At 32.4% G+C, this 26759-nt stretch overlaps 1 protein-coding gene and 1 long non-coding RNA gene across 2 annotated transcripts; both read left to right on the forward strand.

Annotated features, from left to right (window-relative positions):
* The first annotated feature begins 9202 nt into the window (after positions 1–9202).
* On the forward strand, positions 9203–15715 carry LOC107955009 (UDP-glycosyltransferase 74G1). The gene is made up of 2 exons (XM_016890711.2): positions 9203–9908; positions 14969–15715. The coding sequence occupies exons 1-2, from the start codon at positions 9258–9260 to the stop codon at positions 15689–15691; spliced, it is 1374 nt and encodes a 457-aa protein (XP_016746200.1). The 5' UTR covers positions 9203–9257; the 3' UTR covers positions 15692–15715.
* Positions 10989–13131, forward strand: LOC121219543 (uncharacterized). Its single transcript, XR_005916387.1, has 3 exons — positions 10989–11484; positions 11658–11724; positions 12888–13131. It is a non-coding gene; the product is annotated as an uncharacterized lncRNA (long non-coding RNA).
* Positions 15716–26759: the final 11044 nt, after the last annotated feature.

Consider the following 26759-nt stretch of genomic DNA (forward strand, 5'->3'; position numbering starts at 1 on the left):
CTGAAATAATAATGGTAACGCCTTATATTAATAAACATGATAAATCAAGTATGTTATTACAACCATCTCATGATTGATCTTTGGGCATACTCTAACAGTTTGTATGTTCATCAAATATGAAGACCGTATATGTAATCATATTCTTCAATTTCATACCACCAAATCCATATACACATTCAGTACATGTATATACATAATATAAACAATATCACCGACACTTAGCCTGCTAGGCTTAAAGCCTGTTTTAGTACACCGACAGTTAGCCTGTTAGAGATAAAGTCTGATATGTTTCACCGGCATCAAGCCTGCTAGACGTAAAGTCTGGTATGTTTCACCGGCATCAAGCCTGCTAGACGTAATGTCTGGTATGTTTTACTGGCATCAAGCCTGCTAGACGTAATGTCTGGTATGTTTCACCGGCATCAAGCCTACTGGACGTAATGTCTGAATTACTTTATTGTCAATAAACATGTTAGGCTGAGAGCCTAAAATTTCAATTTCACATATACAAATGATTCCTCATATCATTCATAATAACAATCACATGTTCATTATATACCATATTCAAATCGTAATAGAGTTTACCAATCATACCTTCAATTCAACTCAAGTGCTTATAAATTCATAAACATATATATATACGTATATATATAAAGTCGAACCTCAATTATAAAAAAGAGATAGATTTTATACCTTTAATTCTATCCAAGAACCAATACATAAATATGCATATATATATTCGAATCCCATGAATATATTTAACATTTATACCATTAACTAAAATCAACAACCCATACATGTATATACATTTATATTCGAACATAAATGTATTTATTTTCACAATTTTTACCTTTAACTAGGTTCAAAACTTATTCATATATATATAATTGAATCTATCACATACATATATATAATTGCATACATAAGTTCAATATAAAAACATATACATATATATAATTTCATACATATTTAAAAATTACATATGAATATATATTCGAAATTATTTAAACAATTATAAAATACATACCTTCAATCAACCCAAAAGCTTATACATGTATATTATTATGTATATATATTCGAATCTTATATATATATAATATACATATCTTTGATTAAACCTAGAATATATACATATATATACTCATATTTGTTCGAACCTTGTGCACACATATAATTCTCATACATTCAATTAAATTCATCACAAATATATATATATATATAGATTCATATATAAATATTCGAACATTGTATATATATACACCTATATACCTTTTCTTACTTTAACTAAATTCAAAGATCTATATAAGTATATACCTATATATTCGAATATTGTATATACACATATATACCATTTATACTTCAAATTTATTCAATCGAATTACTTTTAATTATAGCTCAAAAAAATAAAATAGATATACATACATATAGATATAATAACATTAAATAACTAATAGACTTACCTCAGACAGTGAAAAATCGAAACCAGACGATTAGTCGACGACTTTAGCTTTTCCCCGATCCAACTCCGATTTCTTTAGTTCTTGATCTAAATATATTCAAAATGAACTAGTTTAAATATTATTTCATTCAATTTAGTCCAAAAACACATAAATGGGCAAATTACCATTTCCCCCTAACATTTACACTTTTTGCAATTTAGTCACTATTGCATAAAACACAAAATACACAAAATTTACCCACACTATAGAAGGGCCGAATATCCCTAGTGCTCATACAAGTTCACATATTTCATTTATTTCAGATTTTAGTCCCTCAAAATTTTAATTTCACAATTTAGCCCTAATTACTCAATTTCACCAAAAATTCAAATACAAAACATGTTAATCTTTCACATATCTTTCATATTTCATCATTAACTAAAAAAAAGCTCAAACATTCATCAATGGCATATAACAAAATTAACACCAAATTCTAAAATTAAGGTATGGGTCTTGTAGTACACAAAGCAACGATCTCAAAAACATAAAAATTTTTAAAAACCGAACAAAAACGAACCTTTAATTATGCAAAGACATGGCCGAACCTTCTTCAAGCTTTAATGGCTTTTATTTCATCTAAGTTTCGGCTAGGAAGATGATATATGCTATAAAATTATGTTTTTAACTATTATGTATTATAATAAATAATAATTTACTAATTTAACCTTATTAAAATAATTATAACATATATATTAAGGTTAGTTTTGACCTTAGCCCCCCGCTATCTAAATAGTGGTCAAATTGTAGCTTTAAACCTCCTAATTTAAAAGACAACAATAATTAGATGCTTTTAAATTAAATCCCTAAGTTTTCATTTTACGCGATTAAGCCGTTTTTATCAAATTGAGCACTCAAACGATCAAATTTTTAGACGAAATTTTCACACATATTAATTCACATACTGCAAATACCGAAAATAATTTTAAAATATTTTTTAACTCTGATTTGTGGTCCCAAAACCACTTTGTCCGATTAGGTTGAAATTTGGGCTATTACAATACTAATTTATGAAATTAAGATGCAGGGGTCACATAGCCAAACCACACACTTATGGACTGGACCGTTTGTCACACACGGCTGAGAACACACCCGTGTCTCTACCCGTGTGGACGAAAATATGTCATTTTAAGGCCAGATTTCTCACCCCTTTTTGAAACCAACCTATATGTAACATTTCGATACTACAATACATCTCAAACAAGCAATTAAAAAAAAGGAAAAATCATGTTTTAAGCATAACTTAACATCACATATACTCAAATACTTTAACTTACCTATTTAATCCATCTCATTAATTTATTAAAATTTACTACTAATTATCTACATACAAGTATATATCATTCACGTCCACATTTTAATTTACTTCATTTCCAAACCAACATATATAAATATATATATAAGTTGATTATTTAAACAAAACCTCACTCCTAACATTTATACAAACCAAACTTTAATCAAATCCATACCAACCCTATACATGCCATATAAACCATGTTAAACATACAAAAACTACTGGAATAAGCTGGATAGTGTGACTTGATTGTGTTGATCCAATCTTTCGACCTTACATTATTCTACAAGAACATTAAACAACACAAGTAAGCCTAATGAAACTTAGTAAGTTCGATGGGTCAAACATAAATCTTACTGAACCTACTATGACCAAATCAATTAAGTAAATTATTTATGCGATCTCCCTGTCAAACACAACATTATTTGATGAACACTCTTCTTTCAAATCAATTTCAATGATAAACAAAAAGTATTTCAATTTCAATTACATAAGTCACTTACAAAATCTTACCAAATTAGTGAACGGTTTACGGATAAGAGTACATCGTTTTTATAAGCTCGAAGGCTGAACAGAAGCACATAAGTGCTAAAAAAACCCAGAAGGGTTGAACGAAAGCTCATAATAGCTGAACGGAAACCCATAAGGGTTAAACAAAAGCTCAAAAGAGCTGAACGAAAACTTATATGAGTTGAACAGAAGCTCATGAGAGTTAAACGAAAAGTAAACATGAAATTTTGTGACAAATGCTGAACCTCGATTTACTTGGGTAATTTTTCATCAATTCGTCTTTTACTATCTTGTGCCACACAACAATTGTACTCAAATCTCGCGTTCCATTTAATCCAAATGTTTATTTCAAATTTATAGCTTTAACAATATTTCATTTTTAACAATAGAATAAATACATAATATCATTTACCAAATCCATGTAAATATTAAAGTTCAACCGTACGAACTTACCTGGACTGTATTGTAATATTTACAGAAGTTCAGGGACTATTCTGCTAATTTCCTTTTTTCACGAGTATCTACGGGCTCTTAATCTAAAATATAAAATTACTCATTCATTAGCATATATTCAGTGTAAATTCACTTCACCATTAATACCATTCAATTTTTTGAATTTACACAATTACCCCAAAATTTACAACTTTTACAATTTAGTCCCTTAACTAATTAATCCATCAAATGAACAATTTTTTCTTCAATTAATAATTTATCTAAATATTCTAAGCTATCATACAGCCCTTGATAAAACATAAATTTAATACTAAACCCTAATTCTTTAATTCTTCACAACTTGGTCTTAAAATCAATATATAACAAAATCACTATGTAAAATCATCATACAACAAAATTAAAGCTCTATATCCATGTTTATTCATCCAAAAAATCCTATATTAATCAATGGTAACTTCCAAAATTTTCAATAAAATAAAAAAAAACTAATGAAATAGTTAGTGGACCTAATTGTAAAAGTCTCAAAAATATAAAAATTACAAGAAAAAGGCAAGAATTAAACTCACATGGAGATAAATTATGAAAAACCAGCTTAAGGAGCTCTCCTATGGTTGTTTTTGGCTAAATTTTGGGGAAGAAATGTCTAGAAATCAATTAGCCATTTGTTTTATTTTTCTTAATTTCACCAAATTACCATTTTTCCCTTGAATCACCTTATTTTGTTTTCTTTTCTCTGCTTATGCCACCTCAGCCAAATCCTTGTGGCTAATTTACTCTTTAAGTCCTCCCTTATTTACCATTTAGGCTATTTAATCACTAATTCTTTTAATTAGCAAGTTTTGCACCTTTTCCAATTTAGTTCTTTTTAATTAATTAACTATTGAAACGTTAAAATTTTCTAACGAAACTTTAATACTACCTTAATGACACGACATAAATATTTATAAAAATATTTACAGCTCGGTTTATAAAATTGAGGTCTCGATACCTTATTTTCTAAACCACTTAACCTAATAAATCCTTATAAAACACAAATTACTAATTCAAAATCTTTCTAAAATCACATTTAACTCATAAATACTAAATAGTAAAGTTTACGAGCTTACTTATCAGATTTGGTGGTCTTGAATCACTATTTTTGACACTACTAAAAATCAGGCTGTTACATGTTTGTAATGACCAACAAGAATTCAAGAGTTATGAACTAGTGGCAAACTGTGAAGTGCTTATGGGCAACTATCAATCGGTTAAAGTGCTTAGTCAAGGGATGATGGAACTAAACTTCACATCTAGGAAGAAATTGACTTTGACCAATGTGTTGCATGTTCCCGATGTGAGAAAGAATTTAGTGTTCGTGAGTATTCTGTGTAACAAGGGGTTCAAGATTATCTTTAAATTTGATAAGTTTGTTTTGCTTAAGGGTTTATATATATGTAGGAAAAGGATATTGTAACGAGGGTATGTTTAAGTTAAACATTGATATGAATAAAGTCAATTATTCTACTTATATTGTTGAGTCTTATACTGTGTGGCATACGCGTTTAGCATATTTTAATTTTAAAACTTTACAATATATGCAAAAGAATGGTTATATCAATCTAAGTAATGATGAGTTTGTGGATAAATGTGAAATTTGCATTCAATAAAAAATTACCAATAAACCATTTCCTAATAAGTGTGAAAGGAATTTGCAAGTGTTAGATTTAATCCATTCAGATATTTGTGAATTAAATGGAACTCTAACAAGATGTGGAAAACGATATTTTATCACTTTAATAGACGAATTTTCTAGATTTACTAATGTGTATCTCATGAAAAGTAAAGATGAGGATTTTGATAGGTTTAAACATTTTAAAAATGACGAGGTTAAGAATTTGTTTAGTAAGAAAATCAAAGTGCTTCATAGTGATAGAGGTAGTGAATATTTTTCAAATGAATTTAATGTATTTTGTAAGGAAAAATGTGTGGTACATGAGTGTTTCGCGCTTTATACTCCGTAACAAAATGGTTTGGCAGAAAGAAAAAATCGTGCTTTAGTGCATATGGTTAACTCGATGTTGTTAAATGCTATAATTCCATATAATCTATGGGGTAAAGCATTATTGACTATGTGTTATATCCTTAATAGAATATCATCGAGAAAATTTAAAGTATCTGCATATGAGTTATGGAATGGTAGGATGCCAAACTTAGATTATTTCAAAGTGTGGGAGTGTTTGGCTTACTATAGAGTTCCCGACCAATGGAGAACAAAGTTAGGACCAAGAGCCTTCAATGGTGCATTCATTGGATATGCCTAACACTCTAAGGCTTATCGTGTTCTTGACTTAGTGTCAAATACGATCATTGAAACAAAAGATGTTGTATTCATTGAAAATAAGGTTTTCGATTATTCAATGGATTCGGAAAAAGAATATCAACCAATGATCTCAAGTGATCAAACCAAAAGAAGTCTTTGTGAGAATAAGGATACAGAGCCGAGAAAATGTCAAAGAGTGAGAAAAGTAAAGGACTTCGGTCCCAATTTCATTTCCTCGCAATCTCTAGCATTCATTGGTAAGGGAAATAGAGAATCCGTAATTAGGAAAATCCCCATAATGTTTAATGTGAATGGTGATCCGCAATCCTATGGTGAAGCCATGACTTTTAGGGATGCGACATTTTGGAAAGAGGCGATCAATGATGAAATGGGTTCAATATTGTCAAACAGTACTTGGATTCTAGTTGATCTTTCTCAAAGATCAAAGCCTATCGGGTGTAAATGAGTGTTTAAAAGGAAGAATACTCCAACAGGGGGTTGTCTAACCTTTAAGGCTAGGTTGGTGGCTAAAGGATTTAGGCAAAAAGGAAGGCATTGATTATTTTGACACCTATGCACCAGTGGCTAGGATGACCTCCATTTGAATTCTTATAGCACTTGCAACTATCCATAAGTTACATGTACACCAAATGGATGTTAAGACGACTCTTTTGAATGGTAGTCTTGAAGAGGAAGTCTACATAGAGCAACCAGAAGGTTTTGTGTTCCCTGGGAATGAACATAAAGTGTGTAAGTTGATCAAGTCATTATATGGTTTAAAATAAGTATTTAAACAATGGCATGAAAAATTTGACTCAGTTATCTTGTCATGTGGTTTTTTACATAATAGTGTAGATAAATGTATTTACACTAAATTCACCAATAGGTATGGTGTAATTATTTATTTTTATGTGGACAATTTGTTAATTTTGGGATGAACATGAAAGGTGTTCTTGAGACTAAAGAGTATTTAGCCTTTAATTTTAAGATGAAGAATCTCAACGAGGTAGATACAATTCTAGGTACAAAGGTGAAAAAGCATGAAAGGAACTTTGCACTAAGCCAATCTCACTACATCGAGAAAGTATTGGAAAAGTTTAAACACTTGAATATCAAGGATTGAAACACTCCATACCATTCGAACTTCAAGTTAAGTGAGAATAATGGCAGGGCTATAGCGCAACTTGAGTACTCCAGCGTAATCGGAAGTCTAATGTGTGCAATGCATTACACTAGACCTAATATCGCATTTGTTGTGTTCAAATTGGCGAGATTTACAAATTGTCCTAGTATCGATCATTGGAAAGGAATTTGTAGGATTTTTGACTATCTAAAAAAAACAAAAAATTGGGACTATTCTATAGTGATCATCCCGCGATACTAGAAGGTTACTCGAATGCAAATTGGATTACAAGTCTAAATGATAATAAGTCCATATCAAGATGGGTTTTTACGATCGAAGGTGGAGCTATTAGTTGGGCCTCCAAGAAATAAACTTGCATCTCACATTCAACTATGGAGGCTGAATTTATAGCCTTGGCGGCTACTGGCATGGAAGCGAAATGGCTAAGAGATATCTTTCTAGATATAAAGTTGTGGCCACAAAGTAGGTTCACTATTTCCATATATTGTGATAGTGAATCCACCATGTCTCGAGCGTACAATAAGGCGTTTAATGGAAAGTCTAGACATAAGTTTGAGACATGAGTATGTGAGAAATTGACTCAAGACGACGTGATATTTGTTACCTATGTTAAGTCAATTGACAATTTAGCAAATCCGTTGACAAAAGGTTTGTCAAGGGATTTGGTTAAGAGTACCACCACTAAAATGGGATTAAAACCATTCTAATCTCGTCATTGATAATAGAAATCCTACCTTATTCAAGCCAAAAGTTAGTTTCGAGGTTCAAAGGGTAATAACAAATTATTGAATGACAATGTACACTAAGGATTAGGATTTAGTGTTTATATTTTAGGAGGATGAGTTTTACTCTTAATGGATGGACATTAATTGTCATGAAATCCACCTATATTGACATGAAGTGGTGTCACTTCAACGAGATTTTCTTTATGGTTTTCTCTCTTACATGTTCATGAAACGGGATGAGCACATGACCATAACGGTGCTAAAGCAAATTAAACTTTTACTCTAATACTTTACGATTATCTGTGAAAATTTTCTGATATTGACTTTAAAAGTGATGGTTCAAGCAACTAGCCACCATTCACTTTGTAGATACTTTGACAGTTTACACTAAAGCAACTAGGCGCCCTTCTTTATGCATAATCGTTGTGTACTTATTTTTTGGAATTAGCAATCTAGTGGGGGATTATTGTTGGAAATTGTAGATTGCAAATTTAATTATGGATGAGCACTTATTCAAATTTAGAAAGTGATGATTTATCATTCAATGAATACATTTTCATGAGACATTTTTTCTAAGAAGTATATCCAACATGAAGGTTGTGACTCTTCAAAATAAGATCCATTGAGTGCATATAAATAAAGGGTCTACGGTGCTCACAAATATTATTACAATCAATTCTATTTTTAGAAATTAGGGTAAGAGTTAGGGAATACCTTGATTTTGCTAATCACAGGAAATTCAAAAGCTTTGTTGTATCTCATGAGGATCTTTATCTTAACCCTCTAACAACTTTGTGTGGGGGTAAATAGTTCTTTTTGGAATACGTCGCCCATGCCTCAAAGTCTACTGTTTAATTTAATTTAGTCTCTGGATCTATCTTCTCCACTCAAAATGTCCAACACTATTTGTCTAAAATTTTGGTTAACAAAATTAAAGAACACACACACAAAAAAAAAATTAAGATGTCAAATTTAGAAGCGGGAAGGGAATTGGGACTCAATTAAGAGGGAGGCTCGTGGACGAAAAACATTCGGAAGGCACCAAAAGTGCCACGCAATTGGGGTAATCTATTCGTGTTTGGGGACCTTCACTTGGTGGCCCATGCAAAGAGGAGTACGTAATATTGCTTGTGGACGCAGGCACCTGCGAATTTAACCGAGGGGCCTGTATTTTGCTTTTGCCACTCAATTTCTTTCCTTTTCTTCTTTTAAGAAAAATTAATGAAGGATTATGATCTATGTTCGGTATCGCTATAAATAAGAACATACTTCTTGCTTCGAGGAGCATAGCAGCTGATAGTGGTAGTGAGCAATCTGATACAGAAAAAGAGATTAAATGAAGATGCAAAACAAAGCCAAAAAGCCTCATGTTTTGATCTTTCCATTCCCTGGTCAAGGTCACATTAACCCGATGCTCCAATTCGCTAAACGCTTACACTCCAAAGGCGTTAAAGTTACCATGGTACCCACCGTCTTCCTCTCTAAGTCCTGGTTTTTCGATTCATCCGCCTCCATCGATCTCTGCATCATATCTGACGGCTTCGATGAAGGCGGGTTTGAGCAGGCGGATACCCCTGATGCCTATCTCTCAACTTTCTGGAACGTAGGCCCCAAGAGCTTAGCAGCTTTAATCAAGAAACTTGGTCATACTGCTCATCCTGTTGATGCCCTTGTCTACGATACTATGTTGCCTTGGGCACTTGATGTCGCGAAGCAGTTTGGGATATCATCGGCCGCGTTTTTTACGCAATCTTGTGCCGTTAACAGCGTGTATTACCATGTTTATAAGGGACACCTTCAGCTGCCACTCCGAGGATCTCATGTTTCTCTTCCAGCAATGCCTCCGCTTCATGTTTCGGAGTTACCATCTTTTGTTGCTATTTATGGATTGTATCGGGCTTGGTTTGATGTGCTTGTGGATCAGTTCTCCAACATTGACGAAGCTGATTGGGTGTTTTTCAACCATTTTTACGAATTGGAGCCAGAGGTATAGTGCGTATTTCTTTTAACACCAAACATTTATCGGTTGCTAGCTGCCAAAGATTTCGATTTGCTTTATCGTGGATGTTCATGCAATGATTGGTGATTGTGATTACTATGTTCTTAACTGAAATTTTTGGTGGCAAACAGACAGGTCAGCGAGTTCAGATGGTGATGTTTTTGGATTATTTTTAATTTAGCTAGTTTGTGTTCGGATTTTTTGGGCTTAGTTTTCTTGACTTGAATCTTCTCAAATTTGAATAACCTTTTCGGGATCAGTTTTTTGGAGCTCGAATTATTTTCGCTTCAAATAAATTTGGGATGGATTGATGGCTAAAATACATAATATTTACCTATACTCTTTACAAATTTAGAATTTAGTCTCAGTAGTTTTATTTTTCTGAATTTAGTTTATTTATTTTTCAGATTTTTAAATCCAAATCTAGTTATTAGTACTGTTAAATTTGTAGGTGTGACATTTTAAAGTTTAAAAAAAAAACCTCACTTAGTAGCAATATAACTAAAAAATTTTTTGTAATGAGCTTGAATTTGACAAAATAAGTTTAACAGTGTTAAAAATTGGATTTGAGATTTGAAATGTAGAGAGACTAAACCCCTAGAAATAAAAATACAAAGACAAAATTTTAAATTTATGAAGAGTGTATATACTTATGACATATTTTAACCGGATTGATTTAGCCTAATTCAAATTTTAAATTTTTATACGTTATAAATATTTTAATTTCTAATTTAACAGCATGTTTGGTTGCCAATACACCCCTAATCGATGGGCCCCACTTAATCCCCATTTAATCTGTTGTTTGGTTGGTTGTATTACCATTACGTCCCAAATCTGTTCCTTCCCTAATACACCCGGTCCCGTAATAGCTATTCCCCCCATCCAGCGCCGATTAGAGAATCCTTACCCCATTTCTTATTTTCGTTTCCTTTTTCTGCCCTCATAGATTTCTGCTTCTTCTTCCATCGGCATTGCAGATCTATCCTCATTTCTTATGCTTTCATAACAAATCCTCAACATTGTTTCATCGGAGGCCGATTTCAGGTATGAATCTTTGCTTCAACATTGTCTTCGGCTTTCTCTGTTTTAATTTTTCTCTCATTTATTCGTTTTTTTCGTTTGGGTTTTGTTTGAATGCAAGCTTTTGTTCCATGGATTTGTTATCTCAATCGGCTGACACTTCATCAACGCTCTCTTTAGGGTTAGTTTCATCTTCGCCGCAGTTTATACTGGGTTACTATTGCCCGGAGATAGGATCATGGGATTGGATACTCCATCAGGAGGGAATACCAGTCATGGGTATTATACCCCACATGGTAGAAAAGTATCTTCTGCTTCAATTTTCTTTGAGAGTTTGCCATATAAAGTGAATCCACAAACTGGGTATATAAATTATGAGAAGTTGGAATAGAGGGCGCTTGATTTTAGGCCTAAGATATTGATTTGTGGTGGTAGTTCGTATTCGAGGGAATGGGATTACGGAAGGTTTCGACAGATTGCGGATAAGTGTGGTGCTGTTTTGCTTTGTGATATGGCTCAAATCAGTGGACTTATTGCTGCTAAGGTCTGCAAGCTGTGAAGAACTGTAATTATTTGATAGGTTATTTGCTTTATGTGTTGCACTAAGGCTTTATTCATGATTTATAGCTTCTGAAATATACCTGTTTATCCTGAAATTTTTGGTATTCATGTGGTAGAATTTGCCAATTTTCCTGAAAGTGTTGTTGCTCTTGCAAGAGAAAAGGCTGCTGAATTGGAAGATTTTTCACCGACTTCAATCATTTCAACTGGTGCTGGACAAGAGGTTTGGCTGTTATTTTTTTTGTTATAATACTTGTCACAAGGCTATAATATGCCTGCATTCTAGTTCTGGACATGCAAAGCCTTTTGTTTAGATGATTTTCCTGCTTCAACTATGGTGTTTGGACTCCAGCTTCTTTTTGTCTTTTCTTTGGATGGACCAACTTCGCCTTCTGTTGTTGGATGCCTCCCTTAAATTAGTTAATAGCATTGATATTACTTGCATCAATACAGTTGGTAGGACATAGGACTACTATTATAACTTGCCTTCCAGTGGACCATCCATTCATTTCAAATATGATGTTCATATCTGTTGCTGTTTGCTCCGAATGTTGTAGCTAAAGATAAAAAATTGGCATTACCTAAGGAGAGGTGATCGGTGTCTCTGGTAGCATTTCTCATTGCTTAAATTCATAAAATTAATAACACAGTAGACCATGTTGAGAAAGGTGATGAAGCCGATTGTTTTTCATTGTAGCACATATATTTGAGTTATATATGTATATAGTTTAGCTCTTATTCTAGAACTAGTTTGCTGTCATCAGTTGGAAAATTGCCTATGCTTTTGAAAAGGAGCTTTGATATGCCCTTTTCATCTAGAACAGTAGTTGCTTGGAATTCTAGACTTGCAACTTTTATTTCTTTTCCTGAAGTATTCATGGCTGGCCTTTTTTTGGTATATCTCCGGATACGAGTTTGAAGATGTCTCAAAAAACTTAAAAAACTGAACATACTCGAGTACGAGTAGCATAGCTTGCAAATGCGACTCTATGGTACTCTTATTTATATGTGTAGTTGGTGATGTTGAAATGGATGACTCATTAATATATCAGAAAGTTAATCGATTACTACAATGTTTAGCTCTTTCTTAGTATTTTGAATTTGCCTATGTGTATAATGTGTCAACTGATGCTACTGGTGTAGAACTTAAGGCTAAAACTAAATTTTATATGATTTCTTCCAAGAGTTGAATAAGATGAAATTACTTTTTTTTTTAATCTTTGCTTCTTCTTTGCTGGAATTTACTTTTTTTTTATTTGGAAATTATTTGTTTGGTTGTTAAGAAAGGAAGGGAAACTAAATCATGATATATGTATATATTTGTTTGGATAAATCATGATAGTTTGTTTTTTTGTTATGTTGTTTAACTTAGTTATTTGGTGCCAGAGCTGAAAACCCGAATCAAGAAGTACTTTGAAGGGGATGAAGAGGCACTCCCTTCAGTTCTTGAGGCCATTTTGCGTAGAAAGTTAGCTGGGAAGCATGAGGAGACCGATGATGAATTGATGGATGAATTGGAGGTGCAACCACGAGACAATGTGGATGATGAAGAGTTCGAGTCAGATTTTGATAATTTGTACTCGACTGATGAAGAGATACTTGCAATGTTTTTGATGAAATAAAGTGTGGATAGAAACCTGTCAATACTTGCAATGTTTGTCCATAATGTTTGTAAATGAGAAAATGACCCTAGTCTACATCATTTCTCAAAGCCTGCGATTGCATGTAAATGTCACTAGAAAGCTGTTGCTAAGGCTTAAGAATCTGTTTTATGAGTCAGTGTTGGTTGTTTCAAGTTCACTTTAATGTCACTCTGTTTACTGCTTTATAGTTTAACTTTTGTATGGTAAGTGATTTGTATACTAGTTGTTTTTCTTGAATATGCATGCAGAACTTATATATTAGAAGTTACAAACACAGATTTGCTGCTTGATAACATATAGATCTTTTTTTTATATAGTTTACCATGGTTGCTTTATGCCTATGTGATTGTTCATAGAAAATTTTTTTTGGAAGAAGCCTATGCTTGACATTTGTTTAATCCATGTTTTCTTAGCAAGTATCTACATTATTAATCTATATTATATAGTATTATATATTATGATTTTATTAAATTCATATAAGAATATTTAATATTAAGAATTTTATTAAATTATATATTTTTATTAAATTATATTTAATAATAATTATTTTAAATTATATTATATAGTATTATATATTATGATTTTATTAAATTCATATAAGAATATTTAATATTAAGAATTTTATTAATTATATATTTTTATTAAATTATATTTAATAATAATTATGTTAAATTATATTTTATAGTATCATATATTATGATTTGAGTAAATTCATATAAGAATATTGATTATTAATAATATTATTAAATTATATATTTAATTATAATATATTTAATAATTATTATGTTTAAATATGATTAAATTATTTATTATTGATATTAATAATCTTATTAAAATTTAAATAACAATAACAATAATCATTTACCAAAACAAATTTATGGTAAGGGTATTCTAGTCATTTTAGTTTTTTTTCCATTATGCTATTACACCTCTATTCCATTCAACCAAACACAAGATTACTATTACGCCTCTATTCCACTACATTCAACCAAACAGTTGATTTGCTATTACACCTCTAATCCAATACACCTCTAATCCATTACACCTCTAATCCAATACACCTCTAATCCAATACAGCGAACCAAACGTGCCCTAATAGTTAATTTTATTTCAACATAATGACAATCCAAATTCATTTCATAAAAAAAATTATAGAAAACCTATCATATTACATTAAATTATATTATATGTAATATTTATGATATTTTATATTTATAAACTTTGTTAATATCATTATATGATATGTTTATAATTCTTTTTATTTTTTTTATCTTTCATGTTCGTTTTACGGTCCATGTTCATTTTACGGTTCATGTTCAAGGTTCGTAGTTGACCCTCTTTACAATGTCGTCTCCAAAATTCAAACCCACATTCTTTACATGAGAATACAATGTACTTTACTGCTGCAACCAACACTTATTAGTATTATTATTTTTTTATTTTACATGTTACTTGCGGGTGAAGCATTAGCTTAATGGCAATGTGAAACCCTAAATATAAGCTCTCTAAATACAAATCCTACCATTCATGGGTTTGATTCCATATTTTTTTTGATGAATTACAATAACAAGGAAAAGTCCGAATAACCAACGCGACTAGCGCGTCTCGAACTTAGGCCACACCTGAGGCTGTGAACACCCTTAACCGTCAAACCATCACATGGGGTTCAGGTTTGACTCCATATTTATTTTATTGAGTTAGCCAAAGTTGAATTAATTACTTATTTTGATACTTATAATGACCGATTTTAATTGTAACTTAAAAATAAAATTACAAAAATCATTTAAATGGGTTAACTTTGGCCTCATGGATTTCTGTAAATAGGTGGTGGATTGGATGTCAAAATTTTGGAACGTGATAACAGTAGGACCGACGATTCCGTCTATCTACTTGGATAAAAGACTCGAAAATGACAAAGACTACGGTATGAATATGTTCAAGCCAAATGTTACTGCTTGCATGAGTTGGCTAAGTGGAAAGCCAAAGGACTCGGTGGTATATGTATCATTCGGACGCGTTGCATCACTAGGGATTGAGCAAATGGAGGAGATAGCTTGGGCATTGAAAGACCGAAATGGCTACTTCTTATGGGTCGTCAGGGAAACCGAGAAGCCCAAGCTTCCACACAATTATGTAAAAGAGACCTCACATAAGGGTTTGGTGGTGACATGGTGCCCTCAATTGGAGGTGCTGTCGCATGAGTCCGTAGGTTCCTTTCTCACCCATTGCGGCTTTAATTCGACTCTGGAAGCACTGAGTCTCGGAGTTCCGATGTTAGCATTGCCTCAATGGACCGACCAATGCACTAATGCCAAGTACATAGAGGATGTATGGAGAATCGGAATAAGAGCTCGTCCCGATGAGAAAGGGATTGTGAGAAAAGAGACTATCATACGGTGCATAATGGAACTACTAATGGAGGTTGGAAAAAAGGGCGAAGAGATTAAAAAGAATTCAATCAAGTGGAAGAACTTGGCTAAGAAGGCAGTTGATGAAGGTGGAAAATCAGACAAAAATGTTGACGAATTTATAGCTAAACTAATTTGAGATTAGTATTTGCACGTAGGGTGACATTTATTATAGTTGCAATAAGTGTAACAAAGACCCATTGGCATTGGCATGAAGCTGTGATGGATTGTGTTGCTACAACTTTCATGGTCCCTTAGTCAATGTGACCCGCGTCATCTTTTCTTGCATGCCTTCTTGGACGGGAGTGGAGTCTTGATTTTTCTTTTGGGGTGTATCTGTGTTTGTTCGTCTGGCATTGCCCTTGATCCTGTTTGTTTAAGGGTGCTTGCTTCTTTGATTGTATGCCCTTCATTTTAATAAAAAACTTTTTTTAGCACAATTTAATTCTACGACATTAATTTTGAGTGAACATTTTTTATTAATAGACGGGTTTGAAAATAATATAATTACTTATTGTATTGGTAGTACTAAAAGAAATATACTAAACATAAAAATTTCATAAAATAAAAAATAAATTGATATTCTATGAATGCTTATAGATATGTACCTACAGTAGTGATTGGTATTTTCTCATGAATGAGGTGTGCCTAACAATGTGATTCTTAGTAAACAAGAACTTAATAGTAATAGTTGAAATTGTATCTGTTAGGGATCGTCCCGGTTAAGCAACAAATAAGTAAAATAGCAGAAGAAACTGAGAAGATGAACACACACATTTAATGTGGAAAAACTCTTCCAAAGAGGATAAAAAACCACGGGCAAAGATAATTTTACTATAATGGCAAAAGAATGAAGAGTACAAAAGATGGAGATAAAACTAAACCCCGAAAACCCGAAAAATAAAGAACCCTCAAAACGTAAACACAAAATTCTCTGAATGTGTTATGAGTTCTAATCTAATGGGTGTATTTACTAAGGTTGTAAAAGAGCCTATTTATAGGCTAAATTCATATGTCAAATAATAATAAAATAATCTAAACTAATCAGTGTTTGACTGAAACAAATAAACAGAGTTTAACTAAAAGATTATTTCTCAAATTTGACTGAAAATAGGAGTCGTACATAACAAATCTCCACCTTGACTCATATTTCCACAACGCCATCTTGGCCAAAGCCCACCACGAGCCTATCTTGAACTATGCAGGGAATTAACTGAGTCGAATCTGTGCTTAGAAACTGGAAGACTTCTAGCCTTCGACTTGTACACTGCCAAATCAAAACTAACTCGGGTCTGATTTTCACGAATACAGTGCCCTAACTTTTCAAAACCTGCATCCAAAAGAGAACCTCTCTTCAATGAAACAGTCATACATTTTTCTCTCCTATGACCAAGTTGCCTCCGCTCCAAACGAGTTGACTTCGACTCTGTAACGGACGAGGGACGTCCGATTTCACCGGTCACTGTAGAACCTTCCAGAATATAAAGACTGCCAGTTCTTTTACCTTTTAACAAAACGAGAGCTCCACGAGATACTTTAATACCGCTCGACTCGATGTTGATTCTGCATCCTTTCAAGTCTAAAATACTCAAGGAGATGAGATTCTTTCGTAAGTCAGGTACACACCTGACATCTGAGAGTGTCCTAATTGCCCCATCGTGTGTCCTGATTTTAACAGTTCCAATACCAACTACCTTACAAGATGAATCGTTTCCCATGAGCACAACTCCACCTTCAACCGAACTGTATGTAGAGAACCATTTTCTATTGGGACACATGTGGAAAGAACATCCCGAATCTAGGATCCACTTGGATTTGAGCTTGGAGTTATCGCTTGTTGACACTAACAAGAAATCATCACCGCTTTCATCGGCCAAATTAGCACCAACTACATCTTCCTCGTTACTCTCAGCAGCTCTTTTATTTCGCAGTTTATAACAATCTGCTTTGACGTGACCTAACTTTTTACAATAGCGACACCTTTTGTCTCGTTTCTTTGATGCTACTAAAACGGAAGCTTGCCTATTTGCCTTGCTATCCAAATAAAGCTCATTGTCGAGTTTGTCTCTACTCAACAAATGACCCTTCACATCTTCGAACGAGATTCTCTTCCATAAATCAGGGTCTCCCTGAAAGATTTGCATGAAGGGGGTAAAGAGAGCAATAATAGCATAGCTTGATCTTCATCATCAATATGAACCTCAACATTCTTTAAATCATTTAAAAGAGTAATGAATTGACTGATGTGATATCTAAGAAGCTCACCTTTGTTCATGCGAAACGTAAATAGACATTGTTTCAACACTAAACGGTTAGCCAAAGACTTAGTCGTATAAAGAGTTTCTAACCTTTTCCACAAGGCGGATGAGGTCTTCTCCATCAATACCTCCTGCAATACCGTATTCGCGAGGCACAACTGGATTGCAGACAAGGCCTTTTCATCAAGCTCTTCCCATTCTGTTTTATTTAGATTCTCAGGCTTTTTTCTGGTAACAACCTTTTTCAAACCGGATTGAACTAGAATTGCCATCATCCGAACTTGCCACAGATTGAAATTTGTCTCACCATCGAACTTCTCAATTTCAAACCTTGTTGTTGCCATATTTGAATGGGCTGATCTATAAAAATTGAACTAGCTCTGATACCACTTGTTAAGGATCATCCCGGTTAAGCAACAAATAAGTAAAATAGCAGAAGAAATTGAGAAGATGAACACACACATTTAACGTGGAAAAACCCCTCCAAAAAGGATAAAAAACCACGGGCAAAGATAATTTTACTATAATGCCAAAAGAATGAAGAGTACAAAAGATGGAGATAAAACTAAACCCTGAAAACCCGAAAAATAAAGAACCCTCAAAACGTAAACACAAAATTCTCTGAATGTGTTATGAGTTCTAATCTAATAGGTGTATTTACTAAGGTTGTAAAAGAGCCTATTTATAGGCTAAATTCATATGTCAAATAATAATAAAATAATCTAAACTAATCAGTGTTTGACTGAAACAAATAAACAGAGTTTAACTAAAAGATTATTTCTCAAATTTGACTGAAAATAGGAGTCATACTTAACAGTATCCATCAAATAAAATATAAATTTTATTTATTTTAGCATTTTTACATTATAATTAATACTAAGTCGAGTGTAAAAAAAGGGTTAATAAGTTGGAAAGATAGGCAAAGAAGTTATAATGATGATAACGTGTTCATGTAAGTAGTTCCCCAGGAAAATTATTTAACATCGAGGAAGTTCTCAAGTAATGGAAAGAAGACTGTAAATTCGCAGAACAAATTTTGAAGATGAAATTTTTTAAAAGGGAGAATTGTAACGGCTTAATTTTGTGAATGTTGAAAAAGATAATTTTGGGACCGACTATATGAAATCGGATTGTCCAAAGATTTTTATCGAGCAGTTTCAAAGCATGTAAAGAATTAAAAAATAAAAAGATAAGTAATTAAATTAAAAATAAAATTTTGTTTTAGTAATTAATTAGATAGAGTATTAAATAAATAGTAAAAAGAATAAATTATAAGGCGAATAAATTAGGAAGAATTTAGTTAAAAGGAAATTAAGAGATGTTAAATTTAATTAAGGATCATGGAATAATTAAACCAAAATAGAAAATATGTTAGTGCTTAATAAATGTTAAGTCTTCATTATCCACTAATTAATATTATAACATGATTAAGTAATAAGTTAATAATATAATCAACTTAATCACTTTGCTAATAATCTATCTATCTATCTATATATATGGTTGAGTGGGAGAGTGAGATTTTCATTCATCTTCTTCTCTTTCGCCGTCTGAAATAAAAGAAAAAGAAAGGAAAATTCTTCTACTTTCAAGCCATCGTCGAATCCAAAATTGGCAATTTAGGTGAGTTATTTCTTTTATATTTTTATAGATTCATGATAGTATGAGTTTGATTTAGCTAGCCTAAATAATTGATTGTTTAAATCAAATCGCCATTTGAACTTGAAAACATGATGTATTTGATTATAGTAGCTTCGGTATGTGAAGGGTATGTTAGATATTAGATTGGTGAGAACATGATGTATTTGATTATAGTAGCTTCGGTATGTGAAGGGTATGTTAGATATTAGATTGGTGAGATTATGATTAAATGAAAGTTTGGATTTCGAAAAGGAAATTATAGTTGTGTGGTTAAAGACCAAATTGAATAGAACGAAAGCCAATGGAAAATTTTGTTATGGATTGAAAGCTTGTGGTCCTTAGTGAATAAATACAAAGTCAAATTTTGATTCGATCAGATAAATAACGAGATACGAGTATTTCATAATATATTAAGATTAGAAAAAAGGATTCAACTGTAAAGTAGGCTTTTATATTTGGTTATTTGGCTATGATTAATTAGTTGTGAAGCTAATACCATTCATAAATGAAATTATCGAACATTGTTGATGATGAGGTCGGAACCTTGAGTTCAAGCTTTCGACTATCAATTGGTGAGTTTAATAAAGTCCCTTTCTTGTAATTTTTACGTTTTTAAGGTAATGGGAGCTTGATTTAGCTAGCCCATGTACCAATTTGCAAAACTGTTAAAGTTTTTAAAATTTTTCATTGTTGATTTATTGAAGAAATTGGTGTTAAATTGATACATTTTAAGCTTAGATTATGAAAAAGGACTAAATTGTAATGTTTGGTTGTTAGTTTTGTACATAAGAACTAAAGTGAATAAATTATGAAATTGAGGTGAAATTTTAGTAAAAATAGGTAGTAGAGGGTCTATAATGAATGTAATTGAGGTCGATTTTCAAACCAAAGTTTAAAATTGAAAGTTATGCTATTTTGATTTTAGAGACTAAATTGAATAAAATGTAAAACTATAGAGGTATCGAAAATGCAGTTTTATAGGTTCATTCAGATCATGTTATAATGTATAAATGTTTGATATTGATGGGCTAAATGAAATAATTGAATAGATCAAAAATTGGATCATACTAGAGATAATTAAGGAAAAGCTAAATTTGTCTATTAGTCCTTGGAGGTTCAACTTGTTCGCTATTTTGACCTGATAAATTCATATGGTACTTATGTGTTTAAGTAATTATATGTTTGATTTGTATATGTATGATTATTATGGATTAATTGGTTGTAAATTGGTATGAAAGGTGAGAATTGGACTAAATTGCAATATGATGGTTATAAGTGAAAATAAGACCTGTGTGAACTTAGTAAAGGTTAGGATACAATTGGTATGCCATAGGGTTTTGTGCCTGCTAGTACGGGATTGATTCTAGAGGATTACTGAGGTTCAACATTTGTTGCGAATACTCATATGGCACGGGTTTAGCTCAGATGAGTAACCTGATGTCATTGTAAAAGTTTAGCCTAGATGAGTAACCTGACATGTATATATATACGTAGCTTGGACAAGAAAATGGAAGCATCGTTACAAAGGTTTAACCCAAACGGGTAACTTGACACAAATATATGTAGCTTGGATGAGCAATTGGTGTGATGTAGCTACTTGTGTATCCGAGTCCATTTTCTATGGTTCATCAGGTGAAACAGATTATATGGAACGATAAATTAAATTGAGATAAGATTTTCAAATGGAAAAATGTTGAATTGAACTTGAACAATGTATTTGGATGATGACTATGAAATGTATGCGATGAAATTATCCCTAGATTGAGTATGAATTTGAAATTGTTATCTAATATGTCATGAACTAGCACAGCATCATATGGTTTGATTGTGATATAATATTCACCTTGCTGATGTCGTGAATCGTTATGTTTAGCTAAACTATGCCAACATTGTGGTAGCTTAATGTATTTAACTAAAAGCTAATGTAAGTTTTTGTTTAATGCTTATGAACTTACTAAGCATTTCATATGCTTATCCCGTTTGTTTTCTCTTTTCCTTATAAATTGTTGATCTGCCACAATTCGTTGTGGCATATTAGAGACTTTTTAGCACTTAATGAGCTTGATTTCAAGTCATTTTATGTCATTTTGTTTCATTTTATGTTTTAGTAGCCCTAATTATTAGCAAAATAAGAGTTTTTACGTATTTTCTAGTGTTTCGACAACCCGTTAGGTGGTAATCCTATCGAGTATAACTTGTTACAAGGGTGACTTAGGTGGTAATCCTTAGTAAAGATGAGACCGAGAGGGTATTCATAACTAAGGGTGACAAATAACTCAATTAACGGTAATTGGTTGTTTAGTTGATAATTAGAGATTTAATTGACCATAGGTCGGGAGCTCGCATCATTGACATTAAGAATAGGAAAATTCCATTAGGTTATTTAGGCTAATTAATTTCATTAGTTTAATTAATATTTTAATTTTGTATTAACACTACTAGTTTGTGACTCAACTAGAATAGTAATTAATTTCTATAATTAATTTAATAATAAATTTCTCGAATCCGCAATCCCTTGGGTATGATCCTCGGAATACTTCTCGGAGTGTTTTGTTGTAACATTCTTCTATATTATAATTTGACCCGTATACTTCCAGACACCGCTGTTTTATTTATTGTCTATTTTGCTGCAGTATTTCCAGTCCAAACGTTTGCACTTCTGCCAATGGTCAAATTGTTGGCACCATTATCGGGGATTGCGACGGTGAAAATTGTTATTAATTTAATTTGTTTTGTAAAATAATACTAGTCAAAAGATAAACGAGTTAGATAATGTGCTAATTTTAATATTTTTATTTTCATTTATTTAAATATTTTTAGATACCTTGTTGATTATTTAATTTAATTATAGATGCAGTTGATGATGAATTTGATGACAATAGTAGTTGGGAAGAAGAACGCGAGATGTCTGCATGGTACGATGAAGAAGTATACGAAGAATGAGTATATGATCAATAAGAAATTACGGAGGACCAAAGGTTGCTCATAATAGAGATGCTCTAACAAATAAACGAAGGAATGACCCCATTGGAAAAGGTCGTGCATGATGTTCCTAACCCTGATTGCGAATACCATTATATTGTTGTCAATCACCCTGAACTAAATTGTAAAAGTTAGCAAGAGTTGGATGCAATTATGGAAAAAATGTATTCGCAATACGTTGATGATGGGTACATTAATGAAGCCTCTACAAACCAAGAGTTGGATGAACGGAGCCTCCACAAACCAATGAAGTTATGATCCAACTCAGCAAGAATTGGACCTAATCATGGATGATAAGGTATACCGAGATTTGTATGAGCAATATAAGAACAATCAAAGATCACGATGATTGAATGGAGCCTCAACGAAACAATGAAGCCAAGTCCTTCTACCTCAAGCTAGAAGTCCAAAGACAATCAGACCGATTAAAGACATCCAAATATCCAACTGATCTCTCTCATAATTCACATTAGAAAGTTTCATGCGAAGCAACCACGTCAACATACACTGCAGACGTGGTGGAAATAAAAGAATTGCTGGTGCAAATTTTGGAAATGAAAAACTTACTTACACAACAAATGGAGGTGAAAAGTTATTTAAAAGAGAACGGACATGATGTTCCCAACCCAGATTATGAGAACCACTGTATCATCGCCAAGCACTCTGAATTAGATGAAACAGTCAACAAGAGTTTGGAACTGAAAACCACAGGAAGAAGTTAAATATAGCCAAAAGCATCTCCAATCCAATTAACATAGAGATAGACGTAGTCGTCGATGTAAATGTAGAAGTAGACTTAACCACTAATGTGGAGCTTAACCAAATTCTAAATGAAAGTGTAGACGAGTCGATGCACTTTCTGGCCAAAATCGAGGGGCTGCCAATCAAAGAAATCGACGAGTCCATCTCATTCTTGCTCTTGTTTGAAAAATAATTTAGAGTTGGCTCGATTTTGGCACCAAATGACTTGTTATTTTAGATGTTGTGACAGTAAAAAAATAAGACGATATTATTGGAGTCAATCGAATGTGCTGGTTCAGATACATCGGCAATGAGACAAATGAAGAATCAAAGTGTCGAGGACCAGCTGGAAGTTCTTCGGTGCTTGACTCCGAAAAAGGACTTCTCTTTAAATTTTGTTTAATTTTAAATTTTATTTTTCATTAGTTAATTTTTATTTATTTTATTTTAAGTCTTTAATTATCTAATTTATTTTCAGTGGTAGTTGAGCTTGTGAAGTGAACAAATCAAATAGACGAAGAAATTGAAACTGAACACATAGAAGCTCGGAAAAAGCCCGTCACATTGCGACACAATTCTGTAATTTCCTGACATTGTTCAGCTGGTCTAAGCAATGTTTTTGTTCTTCGTTTCTACCATTCTCCGCCCTCCACAAACTCAACAACTCTTGTTTTATTTATTCATTTAAGTTTATTTAGATATAATATTTTCTTGTTCTCTTTACTGTAGATACTTTTCCATCCGTTTGGAGCACACAAATCTTGATGTCGATACAACAACGAGAATTCAGCCATTTTAGAAATTTTTTTTATTTGCACTTTACTTCTTTTACGTTCAGGGTGATGTATGTTCTAAAGTGTGGAGGAAGTACATAGGATTTAACTTTTTAGTTTGTATGTTTTATTTATTTTATTTAATTGTTTAATATTAAAAAATTGTGTTTTCTTTCTGTGTAGGAACTCCACACTTTAGACGACACTACATATTCAAGCTAAACTGGTGAGGGGAGATGACCAAACTAACCTTACAAACCGTTCAAGATAAAATGGGTAATCTCATCTCTTATTTATTTTTTGGGTGCACAACGAGGACAATGTGCCAAATAAAGTGTGGAGGTGACATAAAATTTTTTAATTTATTTTGTAGTGGTAGTTGAGCTTGTGAAGTGGACAAATCAAAGAGATGAAGAAATTGAAACTTCACGCATAGAGGCTCGGAAAAAGCCCGTCACATTGCGACACAATTCTGTAATTTTCTGACATTGTTCAGCTACTCTAAGCAATGTTTTCATTCTTCGTTTCTACCATTCTCTGCCATTCACAAACTCAACAACTCTTGTTTTATTTATTCATTTAAGTTTATTTAGATATAATATTTTCTTGTTCTCTTTACTGTAGGTACTTTTCCATCCGCTTGGAGCACACAAATCTCGATGTCGATACAACAATGAGAATTCAGCCTTTTTAGGAAAATTTTTTTATTTGCACTTTACTTCTTTTACATTAAGGGTGATGTATGTTCTAAATTTTGGAGCAAGTACATATGATTTAACTTTTTAGTTTGTATGTTTTATTTATTTTATCTAATTCTTTAATATTAAAAAATTTGTGTTTTCTTTCTGTGTAGGAACTCCACACTTTAGACGACACTACATATTCAAGCTAAACCTGCGAGGGGAGATGACCAAACTAACATTACAAACCGTTCAAGACAAAATGTGTAATCTCGTCACTTATTTATTTTTTTGGGTACACAATGGGGACAATGTGCTAAATAAAGTGTGGGGGTGACATAAATTTTTTTATTTTTTCGTTATTTTTGCTTAGTTTTAGTAGATTTTTAGTAGTTAATTTTTTTTATTTTGTATTTTCTTTGTGCTCGAACTTGTAGAAATACAAGTGATTGGTTAAAAAGCATGTAAATAGGTTGTTTGTTTAAACAGTAAATTTAGCCTCAGGATAAATGATTTTAGGTTGTTTGCATTTAGACTAGTTGATGAGCGTTTTTGGTACTAACTAAAATTTACGACAAAGACAAGCACACTTATCGAACTATAGTATAGCTACGGTGAGTAGATATATCATATCCACAAGGACTAAAAGTATTAGTAATTATCGTTTTCTTATTATTTAGCCAACAAATTGGAGTGATGGTTTTAAGCTAAAATTACTAAACTAATTTAACTAAGAACTCAATGGAGAATGAATCAGGAAAAAAACTAAAAGATAACCAATGAGAGAGACAATCCCCAGGAAACAATCCACCTACACATTTTCTATTATTATGAATCTGTTTTAAACGATTTATTCACTTGATGTCTTAATCCGTAGAAATCCCTAAATTATGCTAATATCTCTTTCGAGAGTAAGAGCAACTGACTCTAGGTTGATTAATTGAAATCTATTTCTATTTAAAACCTCTATTGTCGTATTAACTCGATCTATGGATTCTCTAATTAGATTTGACTCTAATCTGGTAGATTTATGTCATCCTATTTCTAGGATTACATGCAACTCCACTCAATTATGCTAGATCTACTCTTAAATAGGGACTTTTGCTCCTCTGATTAAGCACATTAGACATGAATTAATTTCCTGAAAATATTAAAATAAGAAATAAGCACACAGAACTGGGAACAAGAATCAAGTATTTATCATGTAAAATAGAAATTAAATAATAGAATTCATCATAGGTTTCATCCTCCTTAAGTATTTAGGGAATTAGTTCATAATTCTGAAAAAAAACATCTCAAAGTCAGAAAAATCACGAGAAACAAAGAAACTTATAAAAGATTCAGAATAAATTAAAAAGAGGTCTTCAATCTTGATAGTAATCTGATTCGAAAGTGGCTCCAATGGTATTCTTCGAGTCGTTTTCTTGATATTCTCTGATGGCTCCTTTCTCTCTTCTTCTAATTGGTATTTATAGGCTTTAGAATGCCCAGAAAGCCTAATAATTTTGTTTTTCTGCACATTTGGGATGTGAGTTGCAAAATTGACATGGCCTGGAACATAGCCGAGTGTCTTGCCTATGTAGCTCACACAAGTGTGTGTCTAGTCCGTCTGGAAAGGCCCAGGCCGTTTGGCTCCTGAAAACAACTCTATCTGTCTGATTTTGGCTCTGTTTTTGCTTCATTGGCTCCCAAATGTTCTCCTAAGTATAGAAACATGAATTTAAAAGATTAGGAGTATCGAATTCACCAATTTGCATAAATAATAATCCAAAAATGCATTAAGAACAGTGTTAAAATATGTTACTTTTATAACTTATCAAATATCCCCACACTTTAGTGTTTACTTGTCCTCAAGCAAAATCCTCAACTCACATGAAAGTTAATATTTCTCAACTTGTAATTCTCATCAATAATATCTCAAAATAATTCACAAATAATCATGCATTGGATGTTCAACTAAAAGAGCACTAAAAATTCAAACAATCCAAGTCGATTTAAAAAAAAAACACAAAAACATAGGTATCTCCCCTTATCTAAGTGATTACCTTTAATTCAAAATCAACAAGAATTTACATCCTCACTAAAAATTCACTCAAATCACTCAAAGTGTTAAAGGTTTAAGAATAAGCACTCAT

Source organism: Gossypium hirsutum, chromosome D07 (genome assembly GCF_007990345.1).
Source record: "Gossypium hirsutum isolate 1008001.06 chromosome D07, Gossypium_hirsutum_v2.1, whole genome shotgun sequence".
Taxonomy (NCBI): Eukaryota; Viridiplantae; Streptophyta; class Magnoliopsida; order Malvales; family Malvaceae; genus Gossypium; species Gossypium hirsutum.